This window comes from Oreochromis niloticus, linkage group LG13 (assembly GCF_001858045.2).
Source record: "Oreochromis niloticus isolate F11D_XX linkage group LG13, O_niloticus_UMD_NMBU, whole genome shotgun sequence".
NCBI classification, from domain to species: domain Eukaryota; kingdom Metazoa; phylum Chordata; class Actinopteri; order Cichliformes; family Cichlidae; genus Oreochromis; species Oreochromis niloticus.
Genome location: NC_031978.2, coordinates 9,803,700 through 9,822,005, shown reverse-complemented (window position 1 = coordinate 9,822,005; position 18,306 = coordinate 9,803,700). Strand labels below are relative to the sequence as shown.

The 18,306-nt window shown below is 38.8% G+C and overlaps 2 protein-coding genes across 5 annotated transcripts; one reads left to right on the top strand and one right to left on the bottom strand.

Annotated features, from left to right (window-relative positions):
• Window positions 1-167: 167 nt before the first annotated feature.
• On the bottom strand, window positions 168-3,574 carry zgc:65997 (C-factor). The gene is made up of 4 exons (XM_003438221.5): window positions 3,008-3,574; window positions 2,444-2,621; window positions 1,398-1,492; window positions 168-742 (listed from the first exon to the last, which is right to left on the bottom strand). Exons 1-4 carry the CDS (start codon window positions 3,332-3,334, stop codon window positions 551-553), a joined length of 792 nt encoding a protein of 263 aa, XP_003438269.1. The 5' UTR covers window positions 3,335-3,574; the 3' UTR covers window positions 168-550.
• Window positions 3,575-4,258: 684 nt separating this feature from the next.
• Window positions 4,259-16,432, top strand: nphp1 (nephronophthisis 1). Of its 4 annotated transcripts, none has more exons than XM_025897617.1 (21): window positions 4,259-4,525; window positions 4,942-5,003; window positions 5,364-5,424; window positions 5,682-5,815; window positions 6,045-6,252; window positions 6,883-6,984; window positions 7,207-7,337; window positions 7,539-7,584; window positions 7,722-7,824; window positions 8,866-8,960; window positions 9,035-9,163; window positions 10,203-10,277; window positions 10,411-10,521; window positions 10,620-10,702; window positions 10,891-10,967; window positions 11,086-11,185; window positions 11,353-11,465; window positions 11,546-11,619; window positions 11,858-11,902; window positions 12,608-12,908; window positions 16,378-16,432. In XM_025897617.1, the coding sequence occupies exons 1-20, from the start codon at window positions 4,460-4,462 to the stop codon at window positions 12,878-12,880; spliced, it is 2,088 nt and encodes a 695-aa protein (XP_025753402.1). In that variant the 5' UTR covers window positions 4,259-4,459; the 3' UTR covers window positions 12,881-12,908; window positions 16,378-16,432. The 4 variants fall into 4 exon arrangements, with proteins under 4 accessions (XP_025753402.1, XP_025753401.1, XP_025753403.1 ...); XM_025897618.1 differs by lacking the exon at window positions 16,378-16,432 and adding an exon at window positions 12,260-12,288 and having other exon boundaries at window positions 4,261-4,525; window positions 12,608-12,744; XM_025897616.1 differs by lacking the exon at window positions 16,378-16,432 and having other exon boundaries at window positions 4,260-4,525; window positions 12,608-12,987.
• Window positions 16,433-18,306: the final 1,874 nt, after the last annotated feature.

Below are 18,306 nucleotides of genomic sequence, written 5' to 3'. Positions count from 1 at the left end.
TTTATTATTTTATCTTTAGGAGTTAGTCTTTGTGCCAACATCCAGATGTTGCTAAAGCTTCATTCTGATTCTCCTTGCAGTAAGCTTCACTTTCAGATCAACTTTTGGTTGCTTATAAAAGACTGTGTGTGTGTGTGTGTAATGCAACCACACATTTGAAACTGTCAGATAATTTATACACCTTTAATACAAACCACCCGTTGATATTACTGAATTGGGGAAAGACGTCAAGATTAGTGAGATATTACATGATTTTTAACCATCAAAATGAGCAGTGCTAAACTACATAAGAGTTGTATGAAATATCAAAACCAGATACATTGTCAATAATGGCTTCACACAAAAGCTGTATGTGATACAGATGATTTAAGCACTTTGGATAATTATGAGGTAGTAAAAGAGGTTTTTCATTGACCATCTGAACTGTCACTTGAGCACGAATGTCTTATACGGCAATAGCATGAAGTCCAGCTCATCTCCACATTGTCTCAACACTGCTCAGAAATTCACCATTAAGACCAGAAGTGGTGAAATTCATCTCTTAGAAATTCTACCACAGAAGTTCAGTTCCATCCCAGCTGTACGCTTTTCCAGTCTTTTCTATATTTAGTGTGTCAACGATGCTCATTAGACAGTTCACAGAGTGTTCAGTGCTGAACAACTTGTCTTTTGGCACATTCCGGTGATAAGGCCTGGAGAGCTCTGTGTTCACTGTTCCTGGATGTAGGGACACACAAACAACCTGGAAAAAAAACAACACATCGTTATGGGCTATGGGATTTATGTACAAGGGCATACCCTAACCCATGCTCTAAAAGAAAGATACAAACACCAGTAACAAGCTTCTTAGTCCTTGCTCAGAGATGTTTTTTTCCCCTTTTCATGTAAATCCTTGACTCCCTGCTCAAACCAGTGTTCCTCCCTGTCCAGGATGTGTACATCCCCATCACTGAAAGAGTATCTACTGGCCTGTAGGTGTGAATAGACTGCAGAGTCCTGGCCTGACAAGTTAGCTCTTGTGTGTTGTGCCATCCGTTTAGCCAGAGGTTGTTTGGTTTCCCCGATGTATAAATCCTGGCAATCCTCCTGGCACTTAACAGTGTACACTACATTACTTTATTTATGCCAGGGGACCAGATCCTTGGGGTGGACCAATTTTTGGCACAGTGTGTTATGGGGTTTGAAACCAACAGAGACCCGGTGCTTAGAGAAAATGTGTCTCAGCTGTTCCGATACCCCTGGCACATAAGGGAGGAAGTCACTTGGATGAGTGACGAAATGTTCCTCCCACTGAAAACGCTATAACCAGATGAACAGAATGAACTTTTTGGGATTTCCTTACCTGGATGATTGAGCATGCATCAAGACATTAATGCAGCATGTATGAAAACACTTACCTTGGGTCGACTGCGGCCCAGCTCTATAGACAAATTCCTAGTGGCCATGTTGAGAGCTGCTTTAGACATTCTGTAGCTGTACCAACCTCCAAGACCTGAGAAGAAAATATTAGAGATGAACATTGTACCACTGCACATGCATGCACATTATAACAAAAGAAAAATATCTGCTTTGTGACTTTGTTCTGTCCTTTAGCTAAGTGACAAAAGGGGTGCTGCCTACATGCATAGGTGGTTTTAGACAGGGGCCAACAGGGGCCAGTGCCCCTGTAGAGCTAGCTCTGGCCTCTGTGCTCAAGAGATAATAATTAATTAATTTCTTATGGTGATATGCAGTGGCACAGAAACTGGAACTAAACTGCTGCAGTGTTCAACATGAGCTGTTTAGGGTGCTGCACGTTTGCTCTTTTAAATTTGTAGCCGTTTAGCCGGTGGGTTTTGGAACAAGAAGAAAGGACAAAGAAGACCACTAGCGTGAATTAGCTAACTAAAGTGAAAAGAGGTAAAGAGACGGAGATGATACGATTCAGTTTAGTGACGTCAGTGTTTGACACGCGTGTTACTGCTGTTGTTCATTGCAATGAAATCCAGCTTCATTGTTTCAATATGCGCCAGTCCCTACAGGGTTAGAGACCAATTTCATTTTGTCCCTTCATAAGTATATTTTAACAAGAAATTAAAAATAAAGGTGTTGCACTTTTAATTTCAGCCATATACAGTTTTCAGTATCTGAAAACTGGGAACAACATCAGTTGTTATGTCCTTTTTAGCCCCTGTTAACAAAGAACAGTGTAGAGAGAGAGGATGAAGATCATGAGGGGATGAAAGAGAGACAGATGAGTTAGCTGGAGAGGATGCAGAGAATGAGGATTCAGAAACACAGATTGTCAATCCTGTACAGTATGTGACTTAATACATTAAAAAAAATCTTTTGTTCTGTGCCCTGATGAAAAAAAAAAAACACTAGTCCCACCGGTATATTTGGTCTGGAACTGCCGCTGCCTACATGACATGTATGCACAAAGTGTTTCGGAACCACCAGATACCATTGTCTCCAATTGATCCCACTTTCGCTGTGATGTTAACAATGATCCCGCTGTGCTGTTTGGCTTTCTCTGCAGGCTGCTGACCAAATCCACCGCTGCCCTTAAGAAGGAGGGGGGAGAAATACTTGGCCATGACCAGGGGACCCACTGTATTGGTTGTTAAGGTGGAAATGATACCCTGAAAATGGGAAAAAGTTACTTATTTAGGTTAAGGATTTAATGAATTTGGTGTTGTAAGGAACTATTTGAGTAGCTCTAAATGTAAAGTACTTAATAAGTAATATTGCGAGAAGTTTGTCACCGATTTCAGACTCTTGCTGGACACAGACATCACCAGCACAGTTTAAGGACCACCAGAGATTGTTAGAAAAAGTCCAATGTATGTACAACTATAGGGGGAAATCAAATGGCTCTATGATGATGGTGTCTCACCAAGTTTTTTGCACTAATTCTGTGCAAGAATTTTCTACACAGGCAACAATTTGACTCACGACAATGAGTTAGACTAACTTTTACTCCAGTTTTTACGGAAATGTGGCTTCTCAAACTAAAACAAAGCTTTACCTGTGCAGAAACATCCCTCAAGCTGGTCTCTCCTTTCCCCGAAGGGTGAAGCATTGCCGAGGAGTTGACGACTAGATCCAGCCGACCGAAGCTCTCCTTAACCCTCTCTGCAGCTCCGCGGATGTCCTCCTCGTGGTTCACGTCCAGTCTGAGGACCGTCAGTCGGCCCGGGTGTTGGCCGGCCAGGCTCCGTAACTCTGCAGCTCCGTCCGGGTTTCGACATGTTGCTACAACAGTAGCAAGTGATTTATTTTTAAGTATATGTCTGCAGAATTCAAAGCCCAGTCCTCTGCTCGCACCTTGAATAAGAGCGATGGGTGCAGCCATGGTTGATAAATGACATAACGAACAGTGTTTGCTGCCTTCACTGTCACGCAAAGGGTCGCAACATAGAAAATTGGGGGCAATTTAGCGAGGACGCTTGGAGAACGACATCATAATAGAGCTAAGCATAAGCGACGATTAAACTTTTTTATAAAAAATAACGCTGTTACAGTGACGGCATGTTTTGAAATTATACATTTGAAATTTGGGGAAAAGAAAATGACAAGTGGTAGTGAAGGTAACACGCAGGGCAAAGGACGTAACGTACGCCCCCTGTAGGTGTTTTTGAAAGCACTTACACAACTGTGCATCGCAAGTGTCCTTTGAAAGAGTGATATAATTTTATATGGCGGAGCTGTAGATGTGGTGCTGGATGGGTTCGAACAGCCAAAAGCTGAGGATTATTGGGGGGGAAGGGAGGGTCACACTCGAGTTTGGAAGAGAAGTAAAAATATCAGTAATAACTTTTGTTATATTTTTGGGACATAAAACCTGTAAAAGCATCAAACAGCTAGCATTTAAAAACTGGTATTAGAGGAAATGCAAATATATTACATCAGAATTTGGAGAGTACTTGGATTTATATATGATTACAATCAATAATGGTAGTTTTGCCTTTTGATCCCAAATTTGGCCTTAGACCGATCAGTTTTTACCCTTATGGGACTGAATCTGAAACAAATGCGCATTAAACACAAACAACACCAACATTATGAAGTCGCAGTAACATCAGTAATTTTTCGAGGAATAGTGAGAAAATATACGATGATAGTTACCAACCACTTTTTAGGTTTTCCTACAGCTTCATCATCCAGTCCAGTAGGCGGCGGTAGCTTGATGTAAACTGCCAAAAATTGCGGGAAAAAACAGAAAAGCCTTTGTATTAATATCGCGTTAATTCAGTTACGAATATATATATATATTTAAAAAAAATACATAAGCAAAATATGCTGACTAAAATAAACCCACAATGAGCAGGGTTATGGGAAATTACATTGAAAATAAAATAAAAAAAATAATCCGAGGAAGAAGAAGTCAGTTGCCTAGCAACTGTTGGAAGCCTAGCGTCAGTTAGCAAGCTAGGAGATGAGCTAACACACGGATCGTATGACCCTAAAAAGTGTATAAATGCCACTAAAAAGAAGAGGACCTTTGCAGCTAGCTCAGAGAGAAGTGGATGAAATAAAAAAACAGGTCAGTTAAAGAATGACGTCTTTAAACCTAGGTGCGATTGCACCAAACTGCTTAGACTGAACGTTATACAGTTGTTGCACATGTACCCCCAGAGGTTTTTCGAAATGAAGTGATCCCGAGGCTTGAACGTGACTGTTTCTCTAAACACTTTTGTCTTATAAGCCCTTCACCGACGTGGCTTGCGCTAGCATAAATATTGATTAGCATCTGTTCGTAACAATTCATTGTGATGCACTGCTGTGAGTTAGCAATGTAAACATAGATAAAAACCGACATAATCATCAACATAAACGCTTATTGATGACGCCAACTTTTATTTGAACTGATGAAATATGGTTATTTTGCACAAATCATGTGCAATATGTATACCGTCCTGTGCAATTCTTAACCGTACATTGATTTAAACACTTTCACAGGTTGACAGTCTGGAGAAGGATGCCCAGAGTCAGGCTGGATCCACTGAAGAGGCCTTTCGAAGGTAACCAACTGTGGCAGAGCACCAGCAGTGCCCTTCCTTACTCTTAAGACAAGCACCCTCACCTGTTTCAACATTGAAATCCTTGTGTGTACTTATATAGCGCCTTTCTACTCAGTTGAGCACTCACAGTGTTTTCTGCTAAAAGTGTCACTCGCCCAGTCACGCACAAATCCATACAGGATTGTAACTATAACTAAGCATTTTCTAACAATTACACACATACTCACACTGCAATGGGTACATCAGTGAGTTCGCTATCAGTCTGCCCAAGGATATTTCAGCATGATGACCCTCTCTACCACATCCCCCAATCACCTACTTTATGGAATGCTTGAAAATTTGATATCTACTTGCAAACAGATGCCAAAAACTGCAAATGTCAGCAGAGGAGACACTAAGGACACTAAAGAAACTGAGCAAGGTTAGTTTTCTAATCTTTAAGAAACTTTTCAACCTTTTCAAATACTATTATTGTACACAGATTTAATATAATCTCTGGATGCCAACAATTGGAAGCAATCAGTGATATTACTTGACTAATATAAGTTGTTTTTATGAAGGCAATTGTCATTACTTACAGCACCAAATCTATATATTAATTTATCTTTGTGGAAAATGTTGCATGGTTGACAGCAGTGTAGCTAATTAGACATCATAAGCTAGTGCTTGATCTTTCAGGCTGATGAGCTGGCTCCAGTGGGGAATTATGATCAGAGGAAACAGGAAGAGGAGCGACGAGTGCAAAACATCTTGGAGCGTCTAAAAACTCTCTCTCTGGAGCTGTCGCCACCAGGACCTAGCACTGAAGCAGGGTTAGTGAAATGTATGCTAATTGCAAAGAAGGAAAACTGGGATGATAGAGTTTTTTTGTTGATCTGTGTATGTACTTTACAGTCCTTGCTGCAGGGGCTTGACTTCCCCACAATTTAATCTGCATGCTTCATTGCAAAGCATCAGTTTATCTGACAAATTCAATGACAAATGAATGACAAATCTGACCAAAGAATACCTTTTTTCACTTAACTATTCCCTGGTCCACAGTAATGTTTCAAAGGAAGATAGTGAAGATAGTGCTGAAGAAGACGATGACGAAGACAGTAACGATAATGAAGAAGAGCATGTAGAAAATGATAACAACACTGGCAGTGATGAGAGGCGAGATTTGAAACCGCCATCTCAGTCAGATGCTCGCATCTACATGGTCCTCAGTGATTTCAAAGGAGAGCAGGAAGGAGATCTGTCTGTTCGGGTAAAATACAAACAGCCTTGATGTCAGCAATATATTTAGGACTTTTAGAGCTTGGATTCTTTCCCCTTGGATGTTAAAAGCGGTATTGTATAATATTTAGTTTCGACAGAAGAGGGCGCTCTAGCCATCCAAATCCACCATCTGCAGTCTTGCAGGCGTGAATTAAGAAAAAAGTGTAATTTACATATTTCTGAAAACTATATACCTATTTAATTTTAAACATTTCTGTGATGTGTCTGGTGGACATGTGCATACAGTCTAGTGCACTGTAGTGTCATTTATAAGCTTTACTAATCATTATGTCCATCCATCCATTCATCTTTTTCCACTTATCCAATTTGATATTATATAAAGTAATTAATTTTTCAGAATGATGAATGATTTAAGTGTTTGAAATAATGTAAGGTCATGTATTTCTATATAAATATTTCAGAATTGGAAAGGGACAAAATGAATCTTATTCCATTGCCGGTTATTTTTTAATCAAGTACTTAACTGATTAGGAAGATAGGTTTATCCTCAAATCTGATTTCCAGACCTGCCTGTGATGAACTGTGTTTGATCTCATCTGTTTGTTACAAATGTGTGAGTTATGTGAACTACATGGTGTTCCGTGGCCTGTTGTTTCAGAAGGGGGAGGTGTTGAGGATTATCAGGAAGACAGCAGATGGATGGTGGCTGGCTCAGAACACTAAAGGCAGCAGAGGAGTGGTTCCAAAAACCTTCCTGAAGGTACAAAAACTGCAACGATAGCAAGTCCAACATTATGAATTTTCATTTAGACAAGTGTTTAGCTGAAGGAATTATAAAACATTACTGAGAACATTAAAATGCAGCCTGCAGCAGTTTTCTTTATTTATCGTGTTTTTAATATTAGTATAGACTGACAAAAAATGGAGATCATAACAGGATATGATTTCTGATTATATTTTAAATGTAACCATAATGTGTTAGATTGGCTCTAGTGTTGATGATGACGATGATGATGACGATGATTCAAAAGAAGATGATGATGAAAAGGAGGAGTCGGAAGAGGAGGAAGATCAAGATAGTGAAGAATTAACTGATGATCCAGACAAACGGAGGTTGAAAGTTTTTTATTTTGTTTTTATTTAACGGCATTAAACTTCCAGGATCTGTTTTTCCCTGCGCTTGAGAGACTTTGTTTAAAAGGAAGATCACCTCGAAAACTACATTTATCCAGATTAATGGCAACATAAAAATATTACTTGCTGGTGTGAATGAATAACATAATTATTCTTGTTTTCTTTTGTTTTTGTTGACAGTGCTTCACAGTCTAACTGGTGTACAGTCAAAAAGGCTCTGAGTGAGGTGCGACTTTCTGTAGTCTACAGTTATAACTATAAGAACTAAAACTGCTATTAATTTTCCCAACAGCAAATACTGAATTCACAATCTTTAGCTCTGTATTAAATACGTTTTATGGTTTTATCGTGTGTCTGTGACAGATTGATGCAACAGATGTGCTCTCCGCCATGGGTGCTATACCTTCAGGATTCAGACCATCAACTCTCAATAAATTACTGGTGGAGGAAGGTCATTATGCAGCAAGTGTGTGTGTGTGTGTGTGTGTGTGTGTGTGTGAGAGAGAGAGAGAGAGAGAAAGAGGGAGACAGGATAAACTCAGAAATTAATATGAAGTAAACTCTGCCCACAATGGGGGATCTGTGCAGTTTTGGAAGCACTGGTAGAATTCAGTAAATCCTAGAGCTTACTGGTCCACTGGTGGTGAACAGACCTGCCTCCCTTAGTGCTGCCTGACATCATCCTACAGCAGGGGTGGGCAATTCCAGGCCCCGAGGGCCGGTGTCCCTGCAGGTTTTAGATCTCACCTTGGGTCAACACACCTGAATCACATGATTAGTTCGTTACCAGGCCTCTGGAGAACATCAGGACATGTTGAGGAGATAATTTAGCCATTTAAATCAGCTGTGTTGGTTCAAGGACACATGTAAAACCTGCAGGGACACCGGCCCTCGGTGCCCACCCCTGTCCTACAGGTTAACTGGCTGTTATAGGGCTGGGAGAAAACAGTGTTTTCATTGCCAGTTATTCAACTTCTGCCACTTACTTTGTCAATGTATAATTTTTCTATAAAGCAAAACAAAAAAATGTGAATTACATTTCCCCAATTCTAAGTAATGTGTTCCAAGGTAGTAACAAGTCCTTGCATTAGTGAAGCAGGAATCACAGGATGTGTCACATTTATATTTGGAAAAATCAACAATTATACAAATTGTTGCATCTTAATGGAAATTAGGCTTTAAACTAAGATGACACCCAACACTTAAAACAGCTTGAACAGCTGACACTGTAAGATACAGGAACTGGGTTAAAAGACACTTAAAATTATTTAAGTTCATAACTGCACAGGCTTTAACAATTAAGAGTTTATACTGGGTGAGTGAGGTAAAATTATTGTACTTTTACTGTGGTCTATCATTTTGATACAGTAGATTGAATGCACAATTTTTACCCCATTGTTACCGTATTGATAGGCACAGCTGTCACTGTAAATAGTAATATTTATCTAACAAGCCAATGCTACATGACTTTAAGGGCAAAGCTGTAACCCTTTGTGTCGTTTACTAGGTATAACATACAGAGGAAGTCATTACATTCAGCCTCAGCTCAGCCAATCACAGCTCTCCTTTAAGGACCTCTTCCTGGACCCAGATACTGGCAAGGTGAGCTTGTCCCTGTGTTTCTGACACTTACTAGCGACTATAGTCATGAACTGTGTGAATCTCCTGTGGTGTAGGTTCGTCCTCGGCAGGTCAACACGAGTGTTTGTTTCAGTTTGTGGAGCTGCAGGATGATTCCTACTCCTGGGGTTGGTGTTCAAGTCCTCAGCCGGCACGTCCGCCTCTGTGCCTTTGACGGAACTCAGGTATCATGGTTGTCTCTGTATACTTTTATTTTAGACACTATAGTCCATGACAAAATGAAAAAAATAATTTAAAACCACATTTTTACAAACAATTAATCAACACATAAATTTATGCAACAGACTATGAAAGGTAGTCACAAACATTTAGAGTACTGAGAAAGATCCTGAATGCATCATTATTTGAAGTTTTTTCTTTTTTGCTTCACTCTAAATAGTCTACAATGTGCTGTATAAAGTGGTCTACAATAGTCTTTAAAAAGAGCTATTTCAACATTATCTGCACATCTAGAGTTTATGGCTTAGCATATTTGCTTGTGCAGAAAGCTTATACCACTGGCGCTACACTTTGTCATCATTACAGACAGAAACATTTGCTTCCATTCTTCCTTGGTTGGAGCGATCATTATTACGTTCTTTTGTACTGTAGTTTTTTACTGTACTTCTTTACTTTCTTCAAATCTCTTCAGAGTATAATTAATTTTATTAATACTTTTAGTGTATTAGGTAAAACAGAGGTGTCTAACATTATGGCTAGGGGCTGGAATAAGCCCTACAAATATTCTATATTTCATTTTTTTTCAGTGGGTCCACATTTTCTGTGAATTAGAATAAACTTTCTGTTTGTAATAACCGGAGATTCTGATCAATGAGGTAGCAGAACCTTTTCTGTAATTTTACACATTGGTGTCTTACAATTCAATCCCAAAGAGGTCATGCTGACAAATTTCTTTCATTTACTACAATAGCATTGGTTTATCATGTAGAGAAAGTGAGGTGTGAAAACAACTTCGGTTGTTGTGTTACACAAAGTAATTCATAACTTTGATTACTTTAGTGGCAGGAATCATGTATTGGTCTCTTTAAGTGTGTAAGCTTATGAAACAGTCACATTTCAGCTCAACTCAGACAACAGAGAACACGTTTCTGCCATAACACAGGAAAATTTTTATGGAGTTTTTTTTTTTTCAGATTTAACTCTTTCTATCTAATTCTCTCCCTCTCGCTTGCTTTTTTCAACATGAGCTTCACTGTGTTTCAGGTTTTGAGTAACATCCACGTAGTCAGAGCAACCTACAACGCCAAGAGCCCAAAGACCTGGAGCTTCTCTCCGAGGGTAGGAGGAGGTTGCTGTGTTTGCAACCTTACAACAGATACTGGATTGCAGACTCTTTGTACTCAGGCTCTGCAAAAAAGAAATTGTGAGAAATGTGAAATTCAGCATGTGTGTATGTGTATGTCTGTTCAAGGTGACCGGTATCTTACCCACCGTCTTGGATGGAGACTGTTTTCTGCGCTGCAACTCCACGTCGCCTGACCTCGGGATCCTCTTTGAATTAGGAGTCACTTTTATACGAAATGTAAGGGCGCATACAATTTTGTGAATTACACAAATATATAAAAGGAAAGAACATTTTTTTATCTCAACTTTGTGGGAAAATGTCTGTCTCTGTTTTAGTCTACTGGAGAGAGAGGAGACCTAAGCTGTGGTTGGGCTTTCCTCAAATTGACTGATGATGCAGGAAATCCTCTGCCGAACAGGTACATATTAATGTTTTTTTTACAGTCATCGGTACATATGCAGAAAAAGCTGCAAAAATATATCACAATATCTTTTCTTTAGACAACTACAGTTTGAAAAAACTAATGAAGTAAACTGACATCTAGCACAAAAGCACTGACATTATGAAATGTGCACTTGAAAAAATCTAATAATCTAATGCGTACAGGACCTATGAACTGCCTGTGAATGGTGGCACTCCATATGAGAAGGATGTAGCAGTGGAGGCGTCAGCCACTAGAGGATGTAAGGAGAAATGGCAGACTCAGTACATTTTGATCTTAAAGTAATAAAAGGAAAAAAACAAAACCAAAGTAATAGAGTTTTTATGTTATATTAATCACTGTTTCTCCTCTCCTTTCAGCTCCAAGTGGTGTTTTCCAGCAGATGCTCCAAGCCAGGCGGCAGCCCAAACTTATTGTTAAGCTGAAATCAGCCAACAGCCGGACGCAAACACAGCTCAGGTTAGAAGATCATTGAAAAGACTGCCACTGTGCTTGAACACCTGCAGTAGAATATCTTATCCATAAAGCTTTCCTCTGTTTATTTGTACACATTCCTGACTCATCTCAGATATGTCTTTGTGTGCATGTATGTATATGTTTGTGATAAGTATATTCTTCCTTTTCAGTGTCCTTCCAGATACTCTCCTCCACTGCCTAAACTGCATCCATCTGCTGGTTCTGCACAGGCATCTGCTCGCAGACGCACTGCTGATGGACAGGCCCACAATGCAGAATGCAGGTAGCTTGCACTGTCAGTGGTTCTTATCCAAATCGATCACATTCACAGCTCTGGGGTTAACACTGTTTTCTCCCTTTCAGATCTAATATGCAGTCCTATACTTTCAACCTTTCCCGTGTTGTTGGACCAGCCAGACCTGTTAGATGCTCTCAGGGTGAGAAAAGTCACATTTGTCATTCAAATAAGATTCAACAACTGCTCCTTTGTTTTGTCATCACAGCTTACATTCTGCTTGTTGAAGATGATTTCTGTGAGATTATTTGTAATATTCTCATAGTAAAAATAATGTGTGATTATATAGAGAGAGTTTAAAGCTTGTTAACTGGTATGACCCACCACATTTGTTTGATGGTAAGAAAAAGTGAATATTCAAATAACTGTGTTTCTTTCAGAGTGCCTGGCTGGATGCTGAGACTAACATGAACAGAGCACAAAAGGTGTGTGTGTGTGTGTGTGTAGGTGTGTAGTTATACAGCTCTGTGTCCAAACACATTTTGACCCTGTGTAAATATAAAAAAATGGAATGCAAATTATTTGAACTACATATTTGTTTAAATAGTATAATGACAGTCATTATAAAATGACTGAGAAACTGTATTTTTCTGTTAAATATCTGCTGAGTTTGAGTTTAAGTGTAGTTGTCTTGGTGGTCTAGCGTCCCCTGTGTCTGGATGGAAGCATATGCAAAACCTGTAAATATATTCATCAGGCCTGTGCCATCTATTTTGAAACATGTAAACATTTAAGCTATTTTTCCATTTCAGCTTTTTAATATGTCTTTTTGTCATGTTTAGGCAAATATAAGGGACTGAATGATTTGCAGGTCAGAGCACTTTGGATTTATTTCAATTTTACACATTATTACAACTCTTTTGGAAACAGGGTTTTGGGATACAGATCCCGTTTCATGTTGGGGATCTGCTTTCTTTTTGGGAACAAAGAGGAAATAGGACGTTTTGGTTAGGTAAAAGGTAGCTTTGAAGAATGGTTTAATTAAAGTCAGTAACAGTCTCTGAAATGGTGGATGTGCGTCTTTGGATCCGTAATACCAGCACAGACCTGTAGAGGATGCTGTTAGTATGATAGATTGGTTGACTTACTCTGAAATGTGAATATAAAGCTTTCTCCCTGTGTGTTTACAGAGGGACCTCTCCTATCTAAAACTGGAGTTTGTTAAAGTCTACATGTCATCTGTGTATTTCCTGCTCCACTCTCCATCGCTGCCCTGTTATCGTTGGGCGGACCCGCTCTCTGAGGAGCAACGCGCAAGAGTCATCTACACAATGCTGGAGAAAAACCAACGCAACAACACCGGCCAATCAGGAGGTCCTGATGTCTTTGTTGATGGCGCTCACACGCATCTCGCTTTTGATGTTACAGAGTTGACTTTTGACCTTCTCCGTGTGGCGTGGTGACAATAACGTCATCTCCCTCTGGCTGAAGGTGCTATTTGGTTGAAGTTAATTATCCTAATTTTTACATATATTTTGAAAATAATTAAAGATTAGAGCTTGCAATATTCCATATGTTTATTATTTTTAGTAAATTTTAATGAAGAAAACCAAAACCAGCAATGGTTGAAATTTGCAAGACCTGGCTTCCTCTTTAGTAGCTGTTTTTCATTACAATATATCACATACCATAACCTAGTTAGTCTTTCATGTAGTTATTATAGCTTTAGGTCCATGGCACAGACGATCATAATATATCACATCTTAGATACACCAAGATAAAACCTATGATAAGATGGGGCAATTCTTCATTAGTTTTTCACTGAATTTGTTGAAAACAAGACAAAACTCACTTGTCCAACACGCTTTACCTCCTTTCTGCTTCTGCTAAACTACCGAGCATACACGTCTTTATGTCCGTATTTTCACCGGAGGCACTGATCGTAGTCTGTGTAGCTGTGAAATAAAATATTTTATTTATTTTGTATTTAATAACAGAATCAACATTCCTCCTCTTAAAGATAAAAAATGTGTTACAGGATTTAAAAAGTGCCACTAATGCCAGTAATGGTAACATTATTGTGAACATTATTGGCATGTTTTAATTTAAATTTCATGATAGAAGTTGTGTTCGTATCACTTACTTACATCCACAAAGGTGCTTTTTAACCCCTGTCATCTCACTGGGTACTGAGCCCCACCCATTATTTCAACATCAGTTGTGTGTGTGTGTGTGCTTGTTTGTGAGGGTGTGTAGTGTAGGGTTACAGGAGTTAATAATTGGCCCGCTGTGTTCTTTTTATAGCCTGGTATAAAAGGCCAGGAGCACTAGGAGGCTGGGTCAGTTTGGGTGCAGTCGGTTACGGCTTCACATCTAAAGCAACGTTTATTACAGCAATTCAACATACTTTTTTATGATAAAATATCTATTGTCACAGTAAACATATTTCATTAGGAATAAAATCTGAAAAAGTTGTTTGAAAGGTATTTGAGGCTTCTGTAATCATGGTTCACAGTTCAGACTTTTAAAATATGAAAATTAGGGTTTAATTTGTGAGATAAGACCTTTAAAAATAGATATTACTTAGAATGTTGGCTTTGTAATATAAAGATGGTAGGAAATGTTGCTTTAAACTCTTCACATATATCCCCCAACACATTCTGAATAAAAAAGAAAGGAATAATATGTAGCCTGTTAATTGGTGAGTGGAGGACCTTAAGGGCAGATTTTATTTCTCCATGTGTATTTGACAACCCACTACGGTAACTTTAATTGTACCCTAAAGGCATGAATATATCAGCCATGTCATGCTACTCAAGAAAAGCAACAAAGCCAGTTAGAATATTTCCAAAATAACAAAGAGTGCAAACACCTATCAGCATGTTAGTAATTCTTATTAAATTCCCTCATCGTCTAACATGATCTTAACCTTGAAACTAAAACACATTTAACCTTCTGTTTGAACTTCAGTCTTGTTCAGCTGAAGCCTGACTATAAAGCCTTTATGCCCTCCCAAAGTGATACTCCAAGTCCCCAGCCCAATACCTAAAGTGGTCTTCCTAAATGTGTATAAACACACCAAGCCTTTTGTTGGTTCACTGTTTGCAGGTGAATCATATTCCACATCCTGTATTTCCACATTCCAGTGCAGTTGCTGTGGTGGCTGTACGCTGTCCCTGATGACTGGAGCGTTGTTAAGCTTTGGGAAAAAAAAAAACTGGATTACCATCAGGGTAATAGTAGTAAGATATCCCAGGGCTGTGTCAAACAAAGGGAAAAGAAACTCTCTGTGAAGCCCAGTAGGGACAGAGAAGTGTTTGGTCCTGAATTATATTTACAGCTTTTAGATTATCCCTTGATTGGCAGTAGCAATGAGCAAGATGTGTTTTTCCCATGGTATCTAGACGGTAAAATAATAGAATAAAATAATAATTAATGAAATTGAAGTCTTACAGATTAAACAGAAAATAATTTTACTGTGTATCTATAGAGAGGTAGTGAGGCTACACTGTAAAAAAACAGAATCCAGAGGGTGGCATTTAATAGTGTTTCTGAAACCTCATAACGTACAGTTAGTCAGCATGGGTCGGATCATCTAACATGCGTTTGAGTACATTTCCAGTACCAGGGGGAGAAACAATATTGAACTATTGTGGACACTTTGTATGTTTTAGTTAATGGTCACTAGCTGCTATAGAATACTTTTTTTCCATATGTTGGGAAAGGGGCAGACTTTAACCATTAAAAAAACCCCCACATAAACATCCCATGCAAAAAACAACAACAACAAAAAAAAAACCTGCAGTCACTTTAATAAAATTGTTTGACAGGGGTGCGAGGCAAAAATGATCTAGCTCCTGGGTTTGCTCAAATGTTTCTTCTTGATATATGATGGTTTCATAATAACAAAAAAATTCAGACATTGGTAAATGCTGCTACTGAGAGAGAAACTACAAGCAATGTCGGTAAACGTGTCCCCCATCTTATGGATTACCGACTACCTCACAGACAGGTATGTAAGGCAGTATGTGGGCAGTAGAGGGGCTCCATGGGGGACTCCTACAGAAATACTCTGATGATTCTTCAGTGGTTGGATATATAAGTGATGAGCAGGAGGAGTAGTACAGGGGACTAATGGTCTGGAATAAATCATATGCTTCTGAATGAGAGTAAGACCAAAGAGATGATGATTGACTTCAGATGGAAGAAGATGGCTACATGACCTGTATCTATGCTGGGACAGGATTTTGATGTGGTAGAGGAGTAAAAGTATCGGGGCTTCCACATTGACAACTGGCTGAACTACCAAACCAACACAGAGGCTTTATACAGAAAGGGGTCTTTTGGATCTTTTCAAGTGTGCAGCACAGTGATTGAGATCAAACATCACTCAGTTGCGGCAAGTGCAAGATACTCAGATGAGGGAGCCGCATCTGAGACAAAAAAACAGACTGAATACACCGATTAGTGAGGCTGGCTCTGTGAATGGCTGCAAACTGGAACTTTTTAATGCTGTGGTGGAGAGGAGGTCACTGGACTATTTTGTGTAATATTATTTCATCATCATTTCAACTCCTGTAGCCAATCTGCCAAATATGGGATAAATAAAGTATGTCTTATCATCATCATCATTATCAAATCTCATGGTATTAAGAGTTTGTTTAAAAAACAGTCAAATGTGACTTTGTATGAAAGCAGTGGTGTATTGTCAGATGCTCCTTTTTTCAATTTGTGGTCAACAGGAAACAAAAATCTTATCTTTGCCATGTCAAGCTCACTTTGCTAACTATAGAGGTGAAGACAATGTATTAACTCCACTGCAGGTCACTCAACACTGACCATCATTGTGTAGATATAAATGATACTAGACTGCAGACTGAAAAAACTGTAAACCTGTAGACCTGATTGTTATCACATGGAAAAACTGAGACGTTCTCACCCAGTTCTCTTTGTGTCCCAGGTGGACTATTGTCTAAGGAGGAAGAAGTAGAAGATGTGATAGTGGTGGGGATTTCACACAGTAAGTAGCTAAATGCTAGAATATGCACACACAAATTTAATGTCCTATCAGTGTTATAAAAAGACAAAATTAGATTCAAGGTGGAGGATCTAGAATTATCATGATCACAGATTCAGTTTGTGAAACAGAAACTTTGTGTACCTTATGATGTGCTGGAATATGACATGTTTTCAATGTGCTTTCACTTAATTGAAACGGACACTCACTATCTTTTAATGGCTGAAATGGCCTTGTGTTTTTTCCATTCTGATTTGATAAATGAATACAAATTTTGGTTAGAAATTAGAGCTTGTGCACAACATTTCTAGGTGAATGGGTTAGAATGTATATATATGTGTGCCTGTGTGTTTTACATCTTTACTGTAGTTTTAATTTGTTTCTTTTCATTCTTCTAATCTTTCTTTCTTTCTTTCTTTCTTTCTTTCTTTCTTTCTTTCTTTCTTTCTTTCTTTCCATTAACCCCCGAAAAACTACAAGTTTTAGATGTTTTGGACCATTAACCAAATGGAATGGTAAATGGTAAATGGCCTGTATTTGTATAGCGCTTTTACTAGCCCCGCCTAAGGACCCCAAAGCGCTTTACATACCCAGTCATCCACCCATTCACACACACATTCACACACTGGTGGAGGCAAGCTACAGTTGTAGCCACAGCTTGAAATGGAAAGTTAGCAAACTAAAAGAGCTGAAAGATATTAAAATGCTTCAGGCATTTTCAGGCACACAGTGTTTACTACATATCTAGTTATTAAACTTTAACATCCAGTTATGATTAACACATTCTTGTAATGCATTCAATGATGTTTGAGGGTATAGGTCATTTATCAGCTATAGAATGAATCCTATGAAGCTTAGTAGAGCAAACGTGTAAATTAAAAAAGGTCAAGTTTACTATGTATAGGTGCAGTTTGTTCAACTTTTCTTTCTTTCTTACCTCGAAGTTAGAGTTCACAGCATGGAGGGAGTCCTGAGTCCTGGGACGTGCAGTGGGTTTGTTGTCCAGGCTTAGGACACAAAATGCAGTGCATTTTTGTCATTGTCTTTGTGTGTATTTGTGTGTGTGTGTGTGTGTGTGTGTGTGTATGTGTATGTGTATGTGTGTGTGTGTGTGTGTGTGTGTGTGTGTGTGCGCGCGTATCCTGTAACTAGATCCAGAATCGAGGATCTAGTGCAAGGTGTGTCTCTCTCAAGGCTGCTTATTCTGTCTTGTGTGTTTGTCTTGTGGTAAAGATTGAGGGGGTTTTATATTGCAATATGATAGCTACAACATAAACAGTTATTCTAAGATTATGTTTGCCACAAAGTCACATCTAAAATGCAATATTTGTGCAGGTTAAATATCAAACTAATCAGATGAAGAAAAAATTTATTTGCACAAAGATGAAAAGGATGCGGTTTAAGGTTTTTAATGTGCTTTTACCCCGATGACGTTTGGGTTTATACCAACAGCGGGTGTTTTGCCCCTCTGGTGTTTCTGCCAAGACCTGCTCATGTATTGAACAAATATGTAGGACTGCTTTCTTGCATTTGTGCAATATCTCTAAATTAAAAAACATCCTCTCTCAGAGTGATGTTGAAAAGCTACTTCATGCATTGATTACTTTTAGGCTGGACTACTGTAATTCATTATTATCAGACTGTCCTAAAAACTCCCTGAAAAGCCTTCAGTGGATACAAAATGCTGCAGCATAAGTACTGACAGGTACTAGAAAGAGAGGGCATATTTCATTTTGGCTTCCATTCATTAGCTCCTTGTTAAATGCAGAATCAAATTTAAAATCTTTCTCTTTACATCTTAAAGACCTCATAGTACAATATCACCACATCGGAGATAGTCCCATCTTCTGTTCCCAGTTTGGGAGACTGACA

What these genes read in the sequence shown, in the direction of transcription:
- zgc:65997 (XM_003438221.5), bottom strand. Translation starts at nt 3,334, where the DNA reads ATGGCTGCACCCATCGCTCTTATTCAAGGTGCGAGCAGAGGACTGGGC. An exon ending in TGAGGGATGTTTCTGCACAG is followed by an intron (nt 2,622 to 3,007) that starts GTAAAGCTTTGT and finishes TCCCATTTTCAG; the next exon opens with GGTATCATTTCCACCTTAAC. An exon ending in GGGATCAATTGGAGACAATG is followed by an intron (nt 1,493 to 2,443) that starts GTATCTGGTGGT and finishes TTTTCTTCTCAG; the next exon opens with GTCTTGGAGGTTGGTACAGC.
- nphp1 (XM_025897617.1), top strand. Translation starts at nt 4,460, where the DNA reads ATGCCACTAAAAAGAAGAGGACCTTTGCAGCTAGCTCAGAGAGAAGTG. An exon ending in TGGACCCAGATACTGGCAAG is followed by an intron (nt 8,961 to 9,034) that starts GTGAGCTTGTCC and finishes CCTGTGGTGTAG; the next exon opens with GTTCGTCCTCGGCAGGTCAA. An exon ending in GGCGTCAGCCACTAGAGGAT is followed by an intron (nt 10,968 to 11,085) that starts GTAAGGAGAAAT and finishes CTCTCCTTTCAG; the next exon opens with CTCCAAGTGGTGTTTTCCAG.